Source organism: Rissa tridactyla, chromosome 9, assembly GCF_028500815.1.
Source record: "Rissa tridactyla isolate bRisTri1 chromosome 9, bRisTri1.patW.cur.20221130, whole genome shotgun sequence".
NCBI lineage: Eukaryota > Metazoa > Chordata > Aves > Charadriiformes > Laridae > Rissa > Rissa tridactyla.
The window spans coordinates 3,589,637-3,606,532 of record NC_071474.1 but is presented as its reverse complement, the minus strand read 5'-3'; the positions used below and the strand labels follow the sequence as shown (position 1 = coordinate 3,606,532).

Genomic DNA, 16,896 nt, shown 5'->3' with positions numbered 1-16,896 from the left:
CTCATCACATCTCTCAGGGGCACATTAGGAGGGATTTGATAGAGATTCAAGAAAAGCCATGAGATATCAGCATTCAATTCCCATAAATACTCACGGTCAGGAAGCGTGAACCGTTCCACCACACTGCCGAAGGGTCCATCGATGCCAACGCCATTGGATTGCACGGCAAACTCATACCTAGTGTAGGGCTTCAACCCACTAATGAGAATGTCTTCATCCGAGCTGCCGAAAGAGGACACATTCACAAGGCCATGAACGCTAGATGGTTCTCCTACTGACTGCCACCTCGGTACCCGACCAGGAGCACTGTAAGAGATTATCCTAAGTCCTACAGTATTTGATTTTTCATCTAGAGCTTCATCACCTGCAGTCATGTGAATGGAAGAGCACTCAGGTCCCAGTTACAAAGCACAGTTCCCAACCCCCAGGACCATTTTTGAGGTACTTGCAGAGAAAAACTTGAAAACACAGCCTGGTTATAGGCTGAAAACCTGCACAGGAATCCAGATCTAAAATACATCCCCAAATTATTATAACAGCTAAAACTCTAGCAATTTTTAACCCAAACTTGTGAGGAACATCTCACAAGTCATGAACGCTTTGAGAATGGCCATAATTGCACCTGGCTTTATTATTAACAGGGAAACAAGCATGTAAGGTCCGATCAGAGCAGAGAAGATGCAATGAGCAGCCAGTAAATGATCCCCTGCTATTTAAGTCATGGACAAGTCTCAGTGCCACATTTCACCAGCTCTGAACGTATCTGTGACCAAGGCAGACCTTTCCAGCATTTGAAACACCCAGGATTTTGCTCAGCACCAGAACTTCCATGAAGGTTCCTCCTGCCTTGTGTTAATTCCTGACAGGAGCAATACACGGCAGATGAACCCATAGCATCCCGCTTTACCTTGTGTAGTATGTAACGAGAGAGGCATTTTTCAGGCCCCAAGGGCTGAAGCGCACAGTGTAGTTGACAATCTTGACTGTAGTGAAGTCAGGTTTCTTCCACCTGAGCCATATGGAAGTTGAGCTGTTGGACTCTGCATAGACTTGGACTGGAGGCAATGGAGGACCCTTCTGCACAGGGGGATCTACAGTGCAAGACAAAAAGAGAAAAGAGATGTGGAGACGTATGTGACAGTAAGGTAAGAGACAGCCACCATGGAAACAGAAAACATGGAATAAAAAAGGCCTAGGTTGTGAAGCCTGTACCGATATGGTGGCTTCCAGCACAAGCCTAGATGCCCGGCTGCGCATGCAGCGATTCATGCTTTTCCTCACGGGTGGGAAAGATCACAATGAGGATCCACACACCAAGGTGGTGGTGTACTACTGTGGAGCGCAGGAGGCCAGCTGCAAAGTTACCCACCCGACAGGCCCACACCAGTGTAAGGAGGAGCTCAGACCGTTCACCATCCCACAACAGACTGGCGGAGCTGGGAATGGAGCCCAGGTCTTCAGAGCTTTTACTTTCTTTATAACACTGCAAAAAGCCTGGCATGCTGCTAATTCATGTTCTCAAATCTTTATAACGTTAGATAATAAACCCAAGTGATTTGGCATTTCCAAGACCATCCCTGAGCTGCTACTGGGGACAGAGAGAACACAGTGAAGGCCATCCACCCTCAGTACAAGAACAACTCTAACGAGAAGGGGGATATTCCACTCCTTTCTCTCCTTCCCGAGATAATTCCTCCAATACAATTTGCAATGACTGTCAAAGGGAGTTTCCTTATATTGGGACCTTCTCCATTTTCATATTGTCCTTCAAGTTCATCTTCCATAACTTTACCTCTACCCTCCCTTTGAAGGCACATGCCAAGCAGAAGAGACAGACAACAAATGAAGGGCATTCCTCACCTACTGCTGTTGCAGGTGCCTTTTCTGTTTTGCCCTTCCAAACCGCTGCATAACCATCTTCGTGCTTATTGAATGCCACCAGCTTCACCTCATAGAGTTTCCCAGGAGCTGGAAAAATCAATCAGGGTTTGTCTGGGGTTATTTTTGTTACCAACCCTCCCCAGTTAGACAGGTTTTCTTCCATCTGACCAGCTTTTCTCACCATGCAAGAAAGTAACTTGAACTGAGTTGTATTTACTAAAATACATCAGGGAGCCCCCCTTCCTCTTACAGGCTTTTCACATTCAAATACTGTCTCAACTGGTGCACGTATTGCCACAGCTACTCTCTAGTTCTCCCCTTGCTTTTTACAGAAATTAGCAGCAGCAAACGGACTTGCCCCAGACACCAAGGGTTAACCAGTGTCATGGCCTGTAGCACATCATCTCGGTATCTCCTCATCTTTCTCCCTTGCAAACTACTAAAGAAACATATGCACAATGACTCCTCTCTCTCCCCCACTGCATTGTTTATTCCCGAGGAGCGTGGACACCCTCTCCTCTCCAAAACGCACCTCCCATTTCTAAAGTCCTTTCTGATTTATTCACTGCCATAAGGATCTTCCTTCCAGCAAGTCCTCACATGCCCTGTTAAGTCACTGTCAGCCTTTGTTGTACAGCAACTATTTTGCCTCCACAGCAGAGTTTCTTGATTTGCAATTTGAAAGGCAACAGCACACACAAAACCCACACCAGAAACCTGGGGGTCCTCCTTACACACCCTTCCCATCAGGCAGCTATGAACTCTATGGGGAACATCCCACTTTGATTCACACTAGGCTGCAGGACACAATGCTCTGACTCTAAGCTCTGCTGCCCTGCTCCAAAATTCACCTTCCTCTTTCCTCCAGCCTTTCATCAGCTGAAACACTCCTCTGCTGTGTTAAGTAACATCTGAGGATTTATTTTCATGGAGATGTTTAATCAAGGAAACAACTTGTGAGAAACAAAGTTCTCAAATAAGACACTCGCCAGCTTCTCCCTTCAGCAGCCAGCCCATTCAGAAGCTCAGCGAGAGCAGTCCAGACTGCCTGTGGTTGCCTTGGCTGCAGTGCATTGATGAAGTTTGTTAATTTGGGACGTGCCTGTTCATTCCCTGCCCTGATAGATCACTGCTCTCTTTGCCAGACAACGTAAGCAGAATAAAACCTTTCTTATTGATGCCAATTTTATTATTACTGCACTGATTACGCTCCCAGAGGCTAATGGTACCAATTACCAAAGGCTTTCTCTGCTCCACAACACATGTTCGCGCTCAGAATATAAAAACAGTTCAGCCACATTTTTCTCCCTGAAAGAATCCCAAAAGCAAACAGAGTTTTGTCTGCCTCCAAGGCAGCCTGATCTGCATTTCCACACTCTCCAGCCGCAGGAAAGTGCTTCAAATCCACACAAGGGGGAAGAGGCCAAAGGGTGCTCAACTTCCAAACGGCTGAGACCACGGGCCTGGTGGAACAAAGAAGCCCACAGCCTGTCTCTCGCCAGCACACACACTCCGTCTCCTGGCTGAGCGTTTGGCTGGGCTTCACTGGCACACGAGCTCATCGCAGATGGTGTGATCCAAAACGATGGGGAAGAGCTCACAGATGTGACACAGCTGTGGGCAGCTCCTGTTGGAGAATGAAGTGAAGGAAAGGACAAGTCCTCCATCTCCTTCCCTGGGTAGGATCAATACAGCAGCCACTTACATGTGAAGCCAGAGAAGCTCTACTACAAGATCAAGCAATTCACATTCTGAAAAGAGGGTTATTTTGGATTTCTCAGTCAGAGGCTTGGCTTCAATTTTTATACACAAGCCCAGATGTTCAAGGTCTTAGAACATGCAGACATAAAGCTCCATCAAGCTGTCAAGAAGCTAGTAGGCAGCATGAAAACAGATGTATTTCACTGCATTCCATCATACATTAAATATAAGCAGAATAATCTAGTCCAGATCGTTTCAAATCACTAATCTGGATGACTGTGTAATATATCCAATACACTAAATATGTTGTTTCATTCAGTTTTTCAAGGTGTTCATGTTGGCCAGGTGCCATACTTTCCTCTAAGTGGGAAAATACCCTATCTCCAGGGAGTCACTCCCAGAGGTATGCGCTCTTCCTTCATGGGAATGTGGAAGACAGGATCAGATCCTTACTATTTATTTTTCATGTAGATTACGGCCCTGGTAGTTGCACACCATTACAGAGAAACTGCTAGAATGTAGATGGAAATGAAAAGAATTTCTCAGGGAAAAGCCCTCCTGGTGGTTCAGGAGAGCTTCTTTTTGATTTTGTGGGCTCATGAAATCGCTCTATTTCTTATGTGCCTTTGAACAGCTGCCCACCTCCCTCACAGGATTTCAGCACATAACTCTCAGACAAGATACAAGGCATGTCATTAGCAATATCGCTCTAAGGAGACATGGCTTGCTCCAGAGGATAGCACGAGCATGGGAGAAAAGTCTTCTTTTATTTCAGACAGCTCAAATGGAGATAGTTGGGACATGACTGACTAAAGGCAAAATCAAGAAGCTGGATGTTGGTAGAAAGGCAAAGGATGAGGAAGCCTGAAGAGGTGGTGGACAAAGTTGGCACCATTTCAGTAGCAGGACCAGCCAGTGCAAGAGAAAATAAAACAAGAATCTTGCACCAGACCAGCACAAAGACCCTTACTGCAGTGTAAAACATAGGCTGATGTTACAGGAAACACGGGCAGGGCTCTCTGCGGGTGTAATAGTTGCGCTATCACTGTGAATAAAGAGTAACTGTGCTCCAGGAGCTCTGCCCAAAGCTGCTTTCTGCGCACCCATCCACCTCGGTCTGAGGCTTGCCTCGAAAGCAGCTGTCTCCCCACAAAGTGCTTCCCCTCTTGCCCTGCTGTGCTCCTGGAAAAAAAAAACACAGGGAAAATCAGGAAATCAAGTATCGAGCTATGCAGGAACAAGCAGTGGGACAGGAGTTTTGTCTCTCAGGCCACACCCCAAGCCAAGACAAGGGACAGGAGGCAGAGCCTTGGCTTCAGTGACACTGCAGAGACGTGGAGCCAAGGGGCATTTAGTGACTGCTGCAGCAGGACGTAGCCTCCAACGGGGAAGCTGGACCTTGTTTGCACTGACAGGGTATGCAACCATGTCTGAGCTACAGCCTTGTATTCCCAGTGCCTAATCCTGGGATTTCCCGACACCATTTCAAACACTGGAACAGGCTTCCTAGAGTGGTGGTCGATGCCCCATGACTGTCACTGTTTAAGAGGCATTTTGGACAATGCCCTTAATAATCTGGTCAGGCAGTTGGACTAGATGATTGTTGTAGGTCCCTTCCAACTGAAATATTATATTCTATTCTATGTAAACAAAGAATATTCTGTTCTATTCTTATCTCTGCAAGCTCTTGACCCAACTTGTAGTTTCAGCTGTGACACCTCTTCAACAGCCCACCTCCTGTGGGCCAGCCTGGGCAAATTTCACTCTCCCCCCAGACAGTACCATTCACCAACATTCAGCCCCCTTACCCTGACATCAAGAGATGCTCTCAAGAGACAGTGTTGGGTATTTTGGTTGCTTGTTTTTGCAGAGGGATCATAGGATTTCCACTGCTGCACTTCCCAGGCAGACATCCGTGAGCTGGGAATTCCCCCCAGCTGATTCCCCATCGGCCAACGTGCAGCATTGCAGATCACATTAGGGCTGCCAACCCTTCCCAAGACTGCTACCCACTCTGCCTACAAGACCCCCAATGCAGACGTAAGTACCTGCGCAGGGTAGCTCCCTGCCTTAAAGCTAAACCCTTCTAAATCCCAGTCACTCCTCCTCCTTGTTTTATGTCCAGACCCCCTGCCTTTCTCCACACAGCCAGATTCCTGACCTCCTCCTTTACTGTACGCGTGCAGGAGCATGTCATTCAACAGCGAAAGGGGGAGAAAAGAGAACATCCACGGCTGGAAGAAACCCGAGACTCTCTTCCTGACACAAAGATGGCCAATACACAACCACCACATCATAAGGAAATCATTAGGGCTTGACGGATGCCCAAATTTAAGGAAGTAATTATAGAAGAACAAGCAGCCTTCTCAGCATCATCATGCCAGAGCATTTGGAACCAATTCAGCCCAATCCCAAGTCCCTGTGCTAACTGACTTGCCAGTGGTTAGTGCAGCGCGTGATGATGTTCACATGTGGTTTCCACAGCACAATAATTACAGACCTAAATTCTTCAGAGAAACTCATAACTGTTAACACCCTCTCAGTGGCAGGATGGCTGCAACATGGCTGGAAACCTACTTAGCGATGACACATACTGTCTTTCCAGGTGCTGCAGCCTGACCTTTACACCATACATAATATATATGCCAGACGTGTAAGATGAACCAGCATGAGAAACACTCGCCCCGCAGTCTCAGCTCACTGGGCAGTAACAGGGATGAAGCATGAAGCAGGGGACGGAAGAACTCTAAGAAGCAGAATCCCGTTTCAAGGATGCATCTGCCATGACTCTCTCCTCTCTCTCCATCCTGTATCAATGGGTAAGTCAACTAATTAGTACGATCAGATGTTAGAAACATAACCCCTTATGGAAAACACCAAGCGCAGTTAGGCAGGCAGGGAGATCTGACTGTGGTGCAGACTTGTTCTCCTGCCGTGGACACTCAGTCTTCTACCACTTTTCCCTTAGGAAAAGGTGGAGGAGAATACTGACCCAAAACTAGCACGCTGTGAATTAACCCATCTCTGCATTTTAATAGAGAGAGATCTCAAATAGCATTCAATTATGGAGCTTCTAGAAATACACAGGGCAAGAGAGATCATTGTCCTGACTGGACATTTTAATCTAGGCACTCATTATACTGACACAATAAAAAAAACCCTAATTGATTCAGGTCCACTTATTAGCGTATACTAAGTGTATTAGTAGTTCTTCATTAAAAATACAATCCCCTGCTACACTGGCATCCAAAATTTCTGTGTTTTAAACTCTGCTTAGAACAAACACCAAGAGCCCCACTCCAGAAATGGCTTTGGGTGCTCTTAAAAAAAAGCTGACATGGTCCCGGTTCTATGTATCTGCAGTCAGGCAGATAACTGAGCCTCTTGGAAGCATCCCGGGACTGCTACAGAGTGCAAGAGACAGACCCTGGCTTTCCACACCAACTGCTAAGATGTAACCAGCTAACCTAGTCGAGTCAGCTCGTACTGCTTCACTTTCTTCTTTAGTTTTATGGGGCCTACATCCCAGCTCTCATCTTCAGCACCATCCAAAGGGCTTTCATCGCTGGACTCCTCTGGGCCCACTTGTCGGTAGTAGAGTTTGTAGCCAGATATCTGGGCATGGTTGGCTGGGGGCTGCCATGTTATCAGGAGAGACTCCATCTTCGCTCGCACTTTTAATTCTGTTGGGGCAAATGGAACTAGAAGAAAAGACAAGAGAAAACCATTCAGCCACTTGTCTCCATTTCCCTGCTCTACTGAATCCTCCTTGTCCTTGGCGTTGAGGGAGGTGTGTGAGGAAATGCTGTCCTGTGAGTGGGATGTCTCCCCTGTTTGACATGGTGGTACACTTACGCACTACTGTTGACTTTACCAGCCAAGTGACACAGGAAAAAACAATGTCACAAAGCCAGTATGGGAAATTCTCAAGGTATTCTGAGAAAACACCATCTTTAACTGCTGCTGGAGTCTAGCTTGGGCTCAGCTCTGTTTGGCAGAATTGTCTGTCCACTCCCAAATGTCAACACTGGGGTTTGGGAGTTTTGTTTGCTTGTTTCTTTCTTTCTTTTTTAAGAATTTTCACAGTTGCACATGGAGGGAGGACCAGGTAAGCTGCAAGACATAGAGGGGCTGCTCAACAGAAAGATAAAGCTGGGTACCAAAACCAACGGTTATAATTCCCTAATGAAAGCAAACATCTCCAATCATGCCTTAAGTTCCCCAATATCCTGCACACCCCACCCCGAATCACAGGCGTCACCCAGCCTCTTACCATGTGTCTGGTTGTCTCTGTCAGGAGTCCGATGCTGAGTCCACTCAGAAGGGGCCCCGTAGCCCACACTGGTGCTGGCTGCGATGCGAACTTTGTATACTTTGTTGGGATGGAGCGAGTAAAGAGTGATTTGTGTCTCATTTCCACCCACTTCAATGGAGGTAACCTGATCTGCTGGAACGAAGGAGACACCACTGAAAACGTGGCTTCCCCACGTCGAAGGGAAACACAACTGCGCAGCCACAAAGCTCAGCTACCCCCACGTGGTCTGCATTGGGCTGGCTTGGCTTTGCCGCCAGGAAAAACCAGAACTAAAGACTGGGCAGAGCTGATATCCTGGACTGACAACCCCCTTCATCACATTCAAAACTGCAGGTTGCCTTCAGCACCGCTGAGCCTGCCCGGAGGGGAGCTGTCAGAAACCTTGTTGCCGCTGATGTGACGGCAGAACGTGAGCACAGCCAATGGTAGCTGATGGTATGTTCCAGTGCTTCTCCCTGCTGTATTTAAATCCTCACTTTAATTTGAACCAGAACTGTCCACCAGCGCTACTTTCTGCAAAATTCACACCTTCACCCAAGCAGACTGAGGTTTTATCACTCCCTCTTCAGCCCACCCAAGTTCATAAGGGAGATAACAGGAAATTTAAACTGAGAAGGGCCTGGGATTTTCACTGTAACAACTAATTGGTCTTGCTGAAGATTCATATTGCCTGTTTGGTGAATGCAGAGGTCTTGCTTTTCAGCTTCACCTGGTGTAAACTCAGCTGGGAGTGCTGTCCCTGCTATGCAACAGCATATTGCTGAGTGTGATCCCTGGACCGCAAGCGTTTCCAAGGTTTTACGATGCCAGACAGCCACGTGCAAGCTCAGGGCAAAAACCCAAGAGCCAGGAGTCACAGCACAGACTACTAACCCAGATCAAACACATGGGAACATGTCCAGCACTTCATCACACTCCTCATCCTTCTCTTAGTAAGAACCATGACCCTGGGAAGTGAGAAGCTGCAGAGCTTTGACGGTTTTAAGAGCAAATACCCAGAAGGATTTGCAAAGCAAGCACACATGGAATTGAAACAGCCGCATCCAGCATAGGTAAATGTTACTGTCCCTGCTGAAGACTTCTTAGTCTGACAATATAAATAAAACCAGATAAAACTCAGCAACAGAGCAACACAGCCTGGCCAGGATACTTGCTTTTTTTCTGCATGGATCACTTTGATTAGACTCCATTTTAAAGGAATCAAATGTATTCATCCTTCTTCCCCAACCAGCATAAAGTTCTTCCCCCAAAACACACAGTTCCCTCACCTTCCTTGAGGGTGCAGTAGTCGATCTTGTACTTCGTTATCTTGCCGTTACTGAGCTCTGGAGGAGGCGGCAGCCATGTCACACGGATGTCACCAGGAGTCATGCTCGACAGGGACAGCTGAGGGGCAGCACTAGGAACTGGGCAGAAGCAACAACAAGAAGTCAGCAAAGACTGGGGCAAGACCTCAGCACATCTCTGCCAGCTCTCTGAGTCGGCTGGAGGCCACTACTTGGTCTTTGCCTTGGCCAGACACTGGTGACATGCTGTCTGTCCTGGGGGGAACCAATGTCCCACAGCTTTTCAACAGCTCAGAGCATCAGTGGGGTGTCTGGGGAGGGGAGGTGGTGGGCTGCGCAGCTTGAACAGCCTGATCAGAGCCTGCCGGCCACACCACATTGCTCCCCAGGGAACCCACGTCCACTGCAAACTGGGCAGGTTGGCACAGAGCAGCTAACAGCCTACACCGTACTGTGAAGCACAAAGGAGACACTGAAGGAAATGGCTCATGGATCAAGAGACTTCAGTCCAGGAATCCCCATTCCCTCGAGAATCACTGTTCTGTGCTGCAGGCAGCTTTCATGCTTTCAACACAGCTTTTCAGGCTTCAGACACATACACGTGGGACCACGCGGTTCACTATGTCAGGAGTATTAAAAGCACAGAATGCACCCTGCAGCGTAGCAGGGGCTTGCACAAGGTCTGCCAAAACCATTGCTTCCTGCCTCTGTCCTGCAGCCTGATGAAAGCTGTACATGTCCTTCCCTGTTGGGTAGCTGTCTTTCTGGAACTCTGCCTTTACTGCTTGCAAAATGCTACGTGATAAATGGTAAAATCAACACAAACTATTGACTCTTAAGGGATCCAGCCTCAAGGCTGCTCTCAACCCTACAAATTGCAATTGTGTTTGGAGTTGAAATTAGGTTTGGCCCAGAGTCAAGTTTGGAGCAATGTCACATTAACTAGATGAAAGCTCAGAGGAGATGACTGCAGTTCCTGCAGTGTTCTCCTGGGCCCCAGTGTCAGTGAGATCATTTTTCACGATCTTCATCACCCAAGATGACGGTCAGACCAGGGTGCTTGGTTTGTTGTTTATTTTTTTCAGATGGGCTTCTGGCAAGAAGCTATAGGAGCAGTACGTTTAGGTTTCTAGGAGCTGATGGTATTCTCCATGAATACCAACGCTCACCATGAAACAGGCCAAGAACATTTTTTAGGCACCAGTACCCATCTAATTCAACGCACCGTCCTCCAGGGTCTGAACAATAATGGAAGAGGATGTCCGGCTGGCTCCGAGCTGAGAATACGCGACCACGTAGAAGACATAGTTGGTATTGGGTTCTAGGTCCTTGACTTGCAGCTCAGTGGTATCATTATTGACAGCAAACTGGTATTCCACGTTATCTGTTCCTAGAGCCAAGGAAACACTGATCAGCAGGTCAGTGAACTGCCAAGACACTCCTCGAAAAATCACTTAACTCACAAGGTCCACAGTGTAAATCCATCTTAAAAATCACTATGTTTTCTCCCATTTTCCCAGCACCTGCAGAAAACCCATCTCTTATGTGAATTCTTTGGGCAGAAACATTCAATGCCTCAATGTTAACATCTCCATTTTGACTCAAGCTCCTTAATCCATGCTAAAGCAGCTGAAGTCATCAGCTTAATTTTCAGAGGAGCTCTGGCAACAGTTCAGCAAGAGTATTGACTTGCTGGCTGTTTGGGAAGACAGACCCCAAGAGACACGAGTGCCTCACTTCAGGTTCTGGGTGTGAATAATTTAGTGATTACCCCTGTACACATGTGGCTGTTTAATACCTCCACTAATAATCACATTCTTTGCATATAAAATCAATGCGTGGGAGGAAAAAGTAAAGAACAGAAATAAATTTCTAGATGTGCCTGGTCCCACTAGAATCCAGAACACTCAGCTACGTGGATCCGCTACTGATGGTCAACAAGTTAGTATATGTCAGCTAATCCACAGGCACTGTCACAGGCTAGTGCTGACTCCAAGAGAAAATTCCTTTACCTGCAATGAAAAGGACTAAACTAACTGGAATTGCCTTATGTTTGTCACTAGCTGGGAAAGAAAGTCAACCCGTGCCTTGTGTCTTGAACCTGCAATACAGCTGTGTGGCACAGGCAGATAACACCTACCCACAGCCCGCTGGTAATGTAATGAGAAGCCAATGATCTGCTCGCTGTTGTACTCTGGCCGTTCCCAGGACACAAGGACTGTGGTGCTGGAGAGGGACACGGCTGACACCTTCTTGGGAGCGCTGGGCAAACCCTCCCGCACGATCACCGAGAGCTTGGCAGTGGCACAAGCCATGCCCAAGCTGTTCTCAGCCACACACTGATAGTAGCCAGCATCCTCCAACCCGATCTGATTGATCACAAGGCTGCCGCTGCTCTGCACCTTCACCCGCCCGTTGGAGAGGATGGCCTCGCCGTTCTTCAGCCAGTGAATGGTTGGGGCTGGCTCGCCCTCCGCCTTGCAGACAAACCGAGCCGTGCTGGCTCGGGTGCGAGAGATGGTTTCAGGAGCCTGGGAGATGCTGGGTGTAGCTGGAAGCAGAGAGGACAAATTAATGCAGGAAGGAGGAGGAAAAGATAGCAAAGCAAATCCCTTCTCCTCCCCACGCAGTGCTATGTTTTATTCAGTAGCAGCTTTGCTTACAAGATAGGATTTGCCAGGCAGACTCTAGAGGCTTAATTTAGACTCTGTCCAAAAGGAAAAATAAATTCTGTATCAATCATGTGCTGCGTTCCCTGATCCTAGGCTGTTCTCCCTGCTGGCTTCCAAGATCCTGAAAGTTAATTGCTGATAGAGATTTCCATGGGGGAACCCTGGAGACCAAGAATAAGGCATAAAACGGTTCAGTAAACACAAGGAACTAAACCCCAAATTAAAGAGGTGACGCTCCCACCGAGAGCTATCCCAACGCAGGGCCTCCTGGCTCTAACCTGGCTCCCATCTTACCCAGCACAGGCCACAAAAACAACTTCTTGGGGATCTCCTGGGTGTTGGTCCAGGTAATCCACAGCTACCTGGCCAGTGTTTCTACTGGAGCGTTTACCCTCTCTACTCACCAAGGACCCGGAGCTCAGCTGCGGCTGTAACGAACTGCCTGGTCTGGGGTTTGTTAGCACGGCAGACATACACCCCTGAGTGATGGGGCTGGCTGGAAGGAATGAGGAGATTTGTCCGGCCCAGCACAATCACATCTGTGGAAACGGGCTTTCCATCTGCAGGAAGAAACATGCACAAATGTGAGAGGGAGCCCCAAGGTGCCCTTTAGGAGGGCCTGTAAACAACATGTCTACTAGAGCCAGGATTACAGCTGGGGAGCAGAGAGACCCCCAAATCCCACCCCCCAGCCCAGAGGAGGATTCCTGCTGGGACGCTCCTCAGTGCTTGACCGAGCCTCAGGCAGCTCAAGCCAACATTGGCCAAAGGTTTAGTTTAGCCTCTAATAACTGGAAAAGTTCTGGTTTGGATCAAAATAGTCTCTGATGCGTAGGGTGTGCCTGCAACGAGAGCCCCTAGGAATAGCAGATTTAAGGGAATGCTATGCTAACACACATCTTGGAAAAGCTGCTGGATCTGCCTGCTGACCCCCATGCACGAACACACACGCCTCCTCCCCTCACTCGGTAATGCAAATATCAGCAAGAGCGCTGAATCACTAACAACTCAGGGGTTCTTCCCTCTTCTGGGTCCCAGATGTGAACCCAAATTTACTGAGCTTCTTGATTGGTTCTTTGCCCCCAGCTTAGCTCCTGATCTGTAAGGTATCAGGATGGCATCTGGTTCTCCTTGGGGCTCTGGTGCTTGGGTCAGAGACAGGGGCCATGAGCTACCCTCTCTCCGCTCTCCTGGCCACATGGTCAGTACTGCTGAGTAGGGCAGGAGGAAAGGGTGGCTCTGGCTCTCTGGCCATCCTTCTACAACTTCAAATAGCTCTGTGCTCCTCAGCATGTCATGGACAAGGCAGTAGGCTGCTGCTGGGCACTGTTTATTCTCAGCATTGCTCTGATGTGAGAAACATGGGGACCATGATGTTGGCACCTCCAAATGAGTGTGGGGCAGCAAAGCCAAGAGCTGGGGACAGAGCATTAGCAAGCAGAGTCTGGCTGAGGAAAGGCTCTGATGGGAGGTCAGGAACCCATGGCCAGCTCTGGCACAAGTTAGCAGACTGGGAGAGCCAGCCAATTTACGCACTACCTGTGCAACACTAGACCATATCGCTCTCCACCTGCAGAAGCACAGATGTCCTTCAGTCAGCAAAACCTCAGCTCTCGCCTGCCTTTGCCTCTCTCAGATTCAGCTGAGCCTGTATCCCAAGACAGGAGCAAGCTCTCCACCTCCACTGTGAGCAGCTGCACCTACTTAGCACCATCAGCAGGGAACGCAGCTGAGAGCAGATCCTCTGCCCCCTCCATCCATTTTGGGGGTCTTCAGGTGGCCTCACAGTTCAGTGGCTGCACACTCAGAGGAGGAGAAAATCTGTGCACCCCACTTGCACGGCAGCGGTTTGAAAACCCGACTCCAGATGGTAGCAATTAGCTGACACCACCAAGGCTGGCAAGAGCCAAACTGGCAACCTGGAGCTACAATCCTCTGTGTTACCTACATGACTAATCATCCAATAACCCAGCCTGCTCCTTAATGAAGTCTTGGAAAGAAACATGCTTGTATAACACAGAATTACTAGCACTTTTAAACCATCTTTTCTAGCTGAAGAGACCACACCGGGAAGCAGAGGGGGACCAAGCAAACACTTGAAAGTAAAGCATGCAAGGAACTGTTTCCCCAACCTTTCCCCCCTTCCTCCTCCTCTTGCCCCCATCCAAAAAACTTTCATAGTGGTAATTAACTCAAATAATACCTACTCTACTATAGGCATTAGTAGCTCTCAGTAAAGCAATGAGTAAGTGATCTAGCATGGGAAAGCTGAGTATTTGCAATTGTGAAGTGCATAGGATAAACCAGAAACATTTCTGCCAGAACATTTAATCCTTGCTGATTTGATTTCCAAAGTTGTATCCTCTTGAGATTTTATTTTGCTCCTTTTTAGTGGGGAAGACGAAATATTTATATACACTAAAATCACTGCCTGTGGACAAGTCTGGGCTGAAGACCAACCACAATAAATGGTTACAGGGGAGAGGAGCCTTAAATCGTGACCTGGATTTATGAAAATGACTGAGAGCCTTTTCTGGCAGAGATTTGACTCCTGAGCTGAGAACGTCTTCAGTCAGAGCCTCTGAAACACATCTGACGGATGTGACGCTCAGTGAAGTGACACTAGCATCCTACTCGTGAGTTAGGCGATCAGCCCTGGGTAACTTATGCCAGTCTGGTTCATTTGTACACCTCTGACGAGACTTAAGCATCTTCTTGATCCTTTCATTACCAATCTGACCACAGTGAGATTTTTGAATAAAAACCTCCCAGCAACACTCCCAGCCACCCCAATGACTAACAGATCTTATCAGGTTTTGCAATCCTGCAAGATAATACAAGTTATTTCTCCAGCACAGTGGCAGATTCCACAGAATCCCCACTAACCTCTGAGTCCCGGGGAGGAGTGGCATAGACCTGACCCTATCTCCTGACCTTCACTGCTCATCCTCATACAATGGGGATGACTAATTTAGATCAAAAGGCACCCAGGCACTGGAACTTCATATATTTCACAGGTCAAATAGCTATAAAGCGAGCTGAGTGCTTTGTAAGCTTCTACATTTAATTAGTAATTAGTTTAGCAAGGATACCCTACACTGTGACACCACCTGTGTCATTAGGTACCGACGTAACAAGCACCCTTTTTGTCCCACAGATTTTTCCATCTTTTAATAGATTTTAAAAATTAAGTGTCCACAGGTTCCTCTTGACAACAAAAGCTTAATTCTGTCCCTCACACTCACCCTGTCGTATCCAGGAGACGAAGGGGGTGGGATCGGCAGACGCCATGCACTCCATCACCACACTCTCCCCAGCCACCACCGTGGTGTTCTCCGGAGCGGCGACGATGGTGACATCTCTTCCTGCTGGCTGGGAACCTAATGACAAAAAGAAAAAGAAAAGTCTGTCCTTCCAAATAGCAAAGTCCCTAGAAAAACACAGAACGCAGAGCCCAGACACCCTGGCCATGCTGCCCTGTGTAGTCTCACATGTGGTAATGGCCCATGCCTTGCTGGAGGAGAAAAGCAGGTCTTGCTTTTACATGACTACGATATTTTTGTGAAAGAAATGAACAAAGGGGTGCCCTGCAGATTTACTCTAAACGCGCTGGCCCTAGTAAAAATTAATATCAGGATTTTTAAATGGAAAATAAGCAGTTTCAACCCAGAACCTTCATCGACTACTGCTAAATGGATGTTTGTTAATTAGATGAAACAAGACACTGCTATCTTCAAACAGAGCAACAGCCACAGAATATACCCTTTGCCAAGGAATTGTAACGGCTCACAAGGAATCTAGTAACTTGGTTAAAGAAATTCTAACACCCAGACACTACTGTAAACTGCAACAGAGAGGTCAAGCCTCTGCGTCCAGGCCTTCACCTGACGGCACAAAGACTAAATCAGTCATTACACATTTGTAGGAGTGAGCGCTCTTTAGCTTATCCGTGCACAGCCAAACAGCCAACACGTAAATCAAGCAACGTTTACAGGAAGATCTATAGGCTGCACTGCACAACGTCTTGACAACAGGATGGGGATTTTTTGCTTGAAATGAACCTTCTGCCTGTATCTGCCCACTGCTGAGCAGAGGTTAAGGGAAGGTTAAGGAAACGCCTTTGCAGCGGCCGAATTTCTGTTGTCAGATGAAAACCACCTGAGCATTCTTGAGCAGACCAGACTGTTCACGACCCTCAACAGTAGCAACCCTCTTCTTCCAGCTCTCTCAAATACGTCTAACTCTGAGGTACACTTTTGTTGTTGTCTTCATGAAGGAAGAAATAACTGCAGAGGAGTCACATAGCACAAGTAATTCTTAGGCCTGCTCCAAGTGCTCTCATGATCTAGTAGAGAAAGTTGGCGGCAGCAAGTCTCAAACAAATAAAAGCAGGAGCTTTCTGCACAGCATGCGGTTAAACTCACTGTCTCAAGATGCTGCAGAGTTCAAAACCAAAAGGTTCAGACAAGCTCACAAAGGACACATTTACCAGGACTGTTATATACAAAGGTCTCACTGCTGTTCCCACATCCCTGACTGTCACATGCTGAGGGAGATGTCCAAGGAAAGCACCATGTCCTCCCTGCCCAGTTTTTTTACATGCTTTCCTCTAGCATCTGCTGTGGTCACTTCTGGAGATGGCACTGCAATGGCTGGACCTCTGGCCTGACACATACCGGCCATTCACATGGCATTCAAGCAACACTCATTCATACTTGACTTTCTTGTGAACATAAACCAGAGAAGCTTTGGCCTCGGCACACTGGCCTGTCTGCATGGCAGGAGGCTACACACTGCTGCACCGAACGCACTGCGCTCAGCCCATCTCCAGGCTCATTGCCATTTACTCTAGCACAGAAGTCTTACCAAAGAGAGTTCGTTCAACACTTGAAATTTTCTTGCAGTCCATACTTGCGTGAAAGGGACTTCCATCTGTAGTATCATGTGAGCACAGTTTAAAAGGAGCTATCAAAATCCCCGAGGCACCAAGGGAAAATGGGAGAGAGCAGGAGCCAGTTCTTGTCCAGCAGATGGAAGCAGA

The 16,896-nt window shown here is 47.7% G+C and overlaps 1 protein-coding gene across 4 annotated transcripts in view; it reads right to left on the bottom strand.

Moving 5' to 3' along the window:
• The window catches only part of IGDCC4 (immunoglobulin superfamily DCC subclass member 4), a 101,060-nt gene that overhangs the window by 17,736 nt on the left and 66,428 nt on the right, over nucleotides 1-16,896 (bottom strand). For 2 of the 4 annotated variants that reach the window (XM_054214368.1, XM_054214371.1), the window contains 10 exons: nucleotides 15,101-15,235; nucleotides 12,260-12,415; nucleotides 11,324-11,734; nucleotides 10,409-10,573; nucleotides 9,166-9,303; nucleotides 7,856-8,029; nucleotides 7,050-7,283; nucleotides 1,861-1,968; nucleotides 908-1,091; nucleotides 95-222 (listed from right to left, as the gene is read on the bottom strand). In XM_054214368.1, coding sequence (XP_054070343.1) covers nucleotides 95-222; nucleotides 908-1,091; nucleotides 1,861-1,968; nucleotides 7,050-7,283; nucleotides 7,856-8,029; nucleotides 9,166-9,303; nucleotides 10,409-10,573; nucleotides 11,324-11,734; nucleotides 12,260-12,415; nucleotides 15,101-15,235 — 1,833 coding nt within the window. The remainder of the gene's footprint in view (nucleotides 1-94; nucleotides 223-907; nucleotides 1,092-1,860; nucleotides 1,969-7,049; nucleotides 7,284-7,855; nucleotides 8,030-9,165; nucleotides 9,304-10,408; nucleotides 10,574-11,323; nucleotides 11,735-12,259; nucleotides 12,416-15,100; nucleotides 15,236-16,896) is intronic. The other 2 variants (XM_054214369.1, XM_054214370.1) reach the window with 2 other exon arrangements.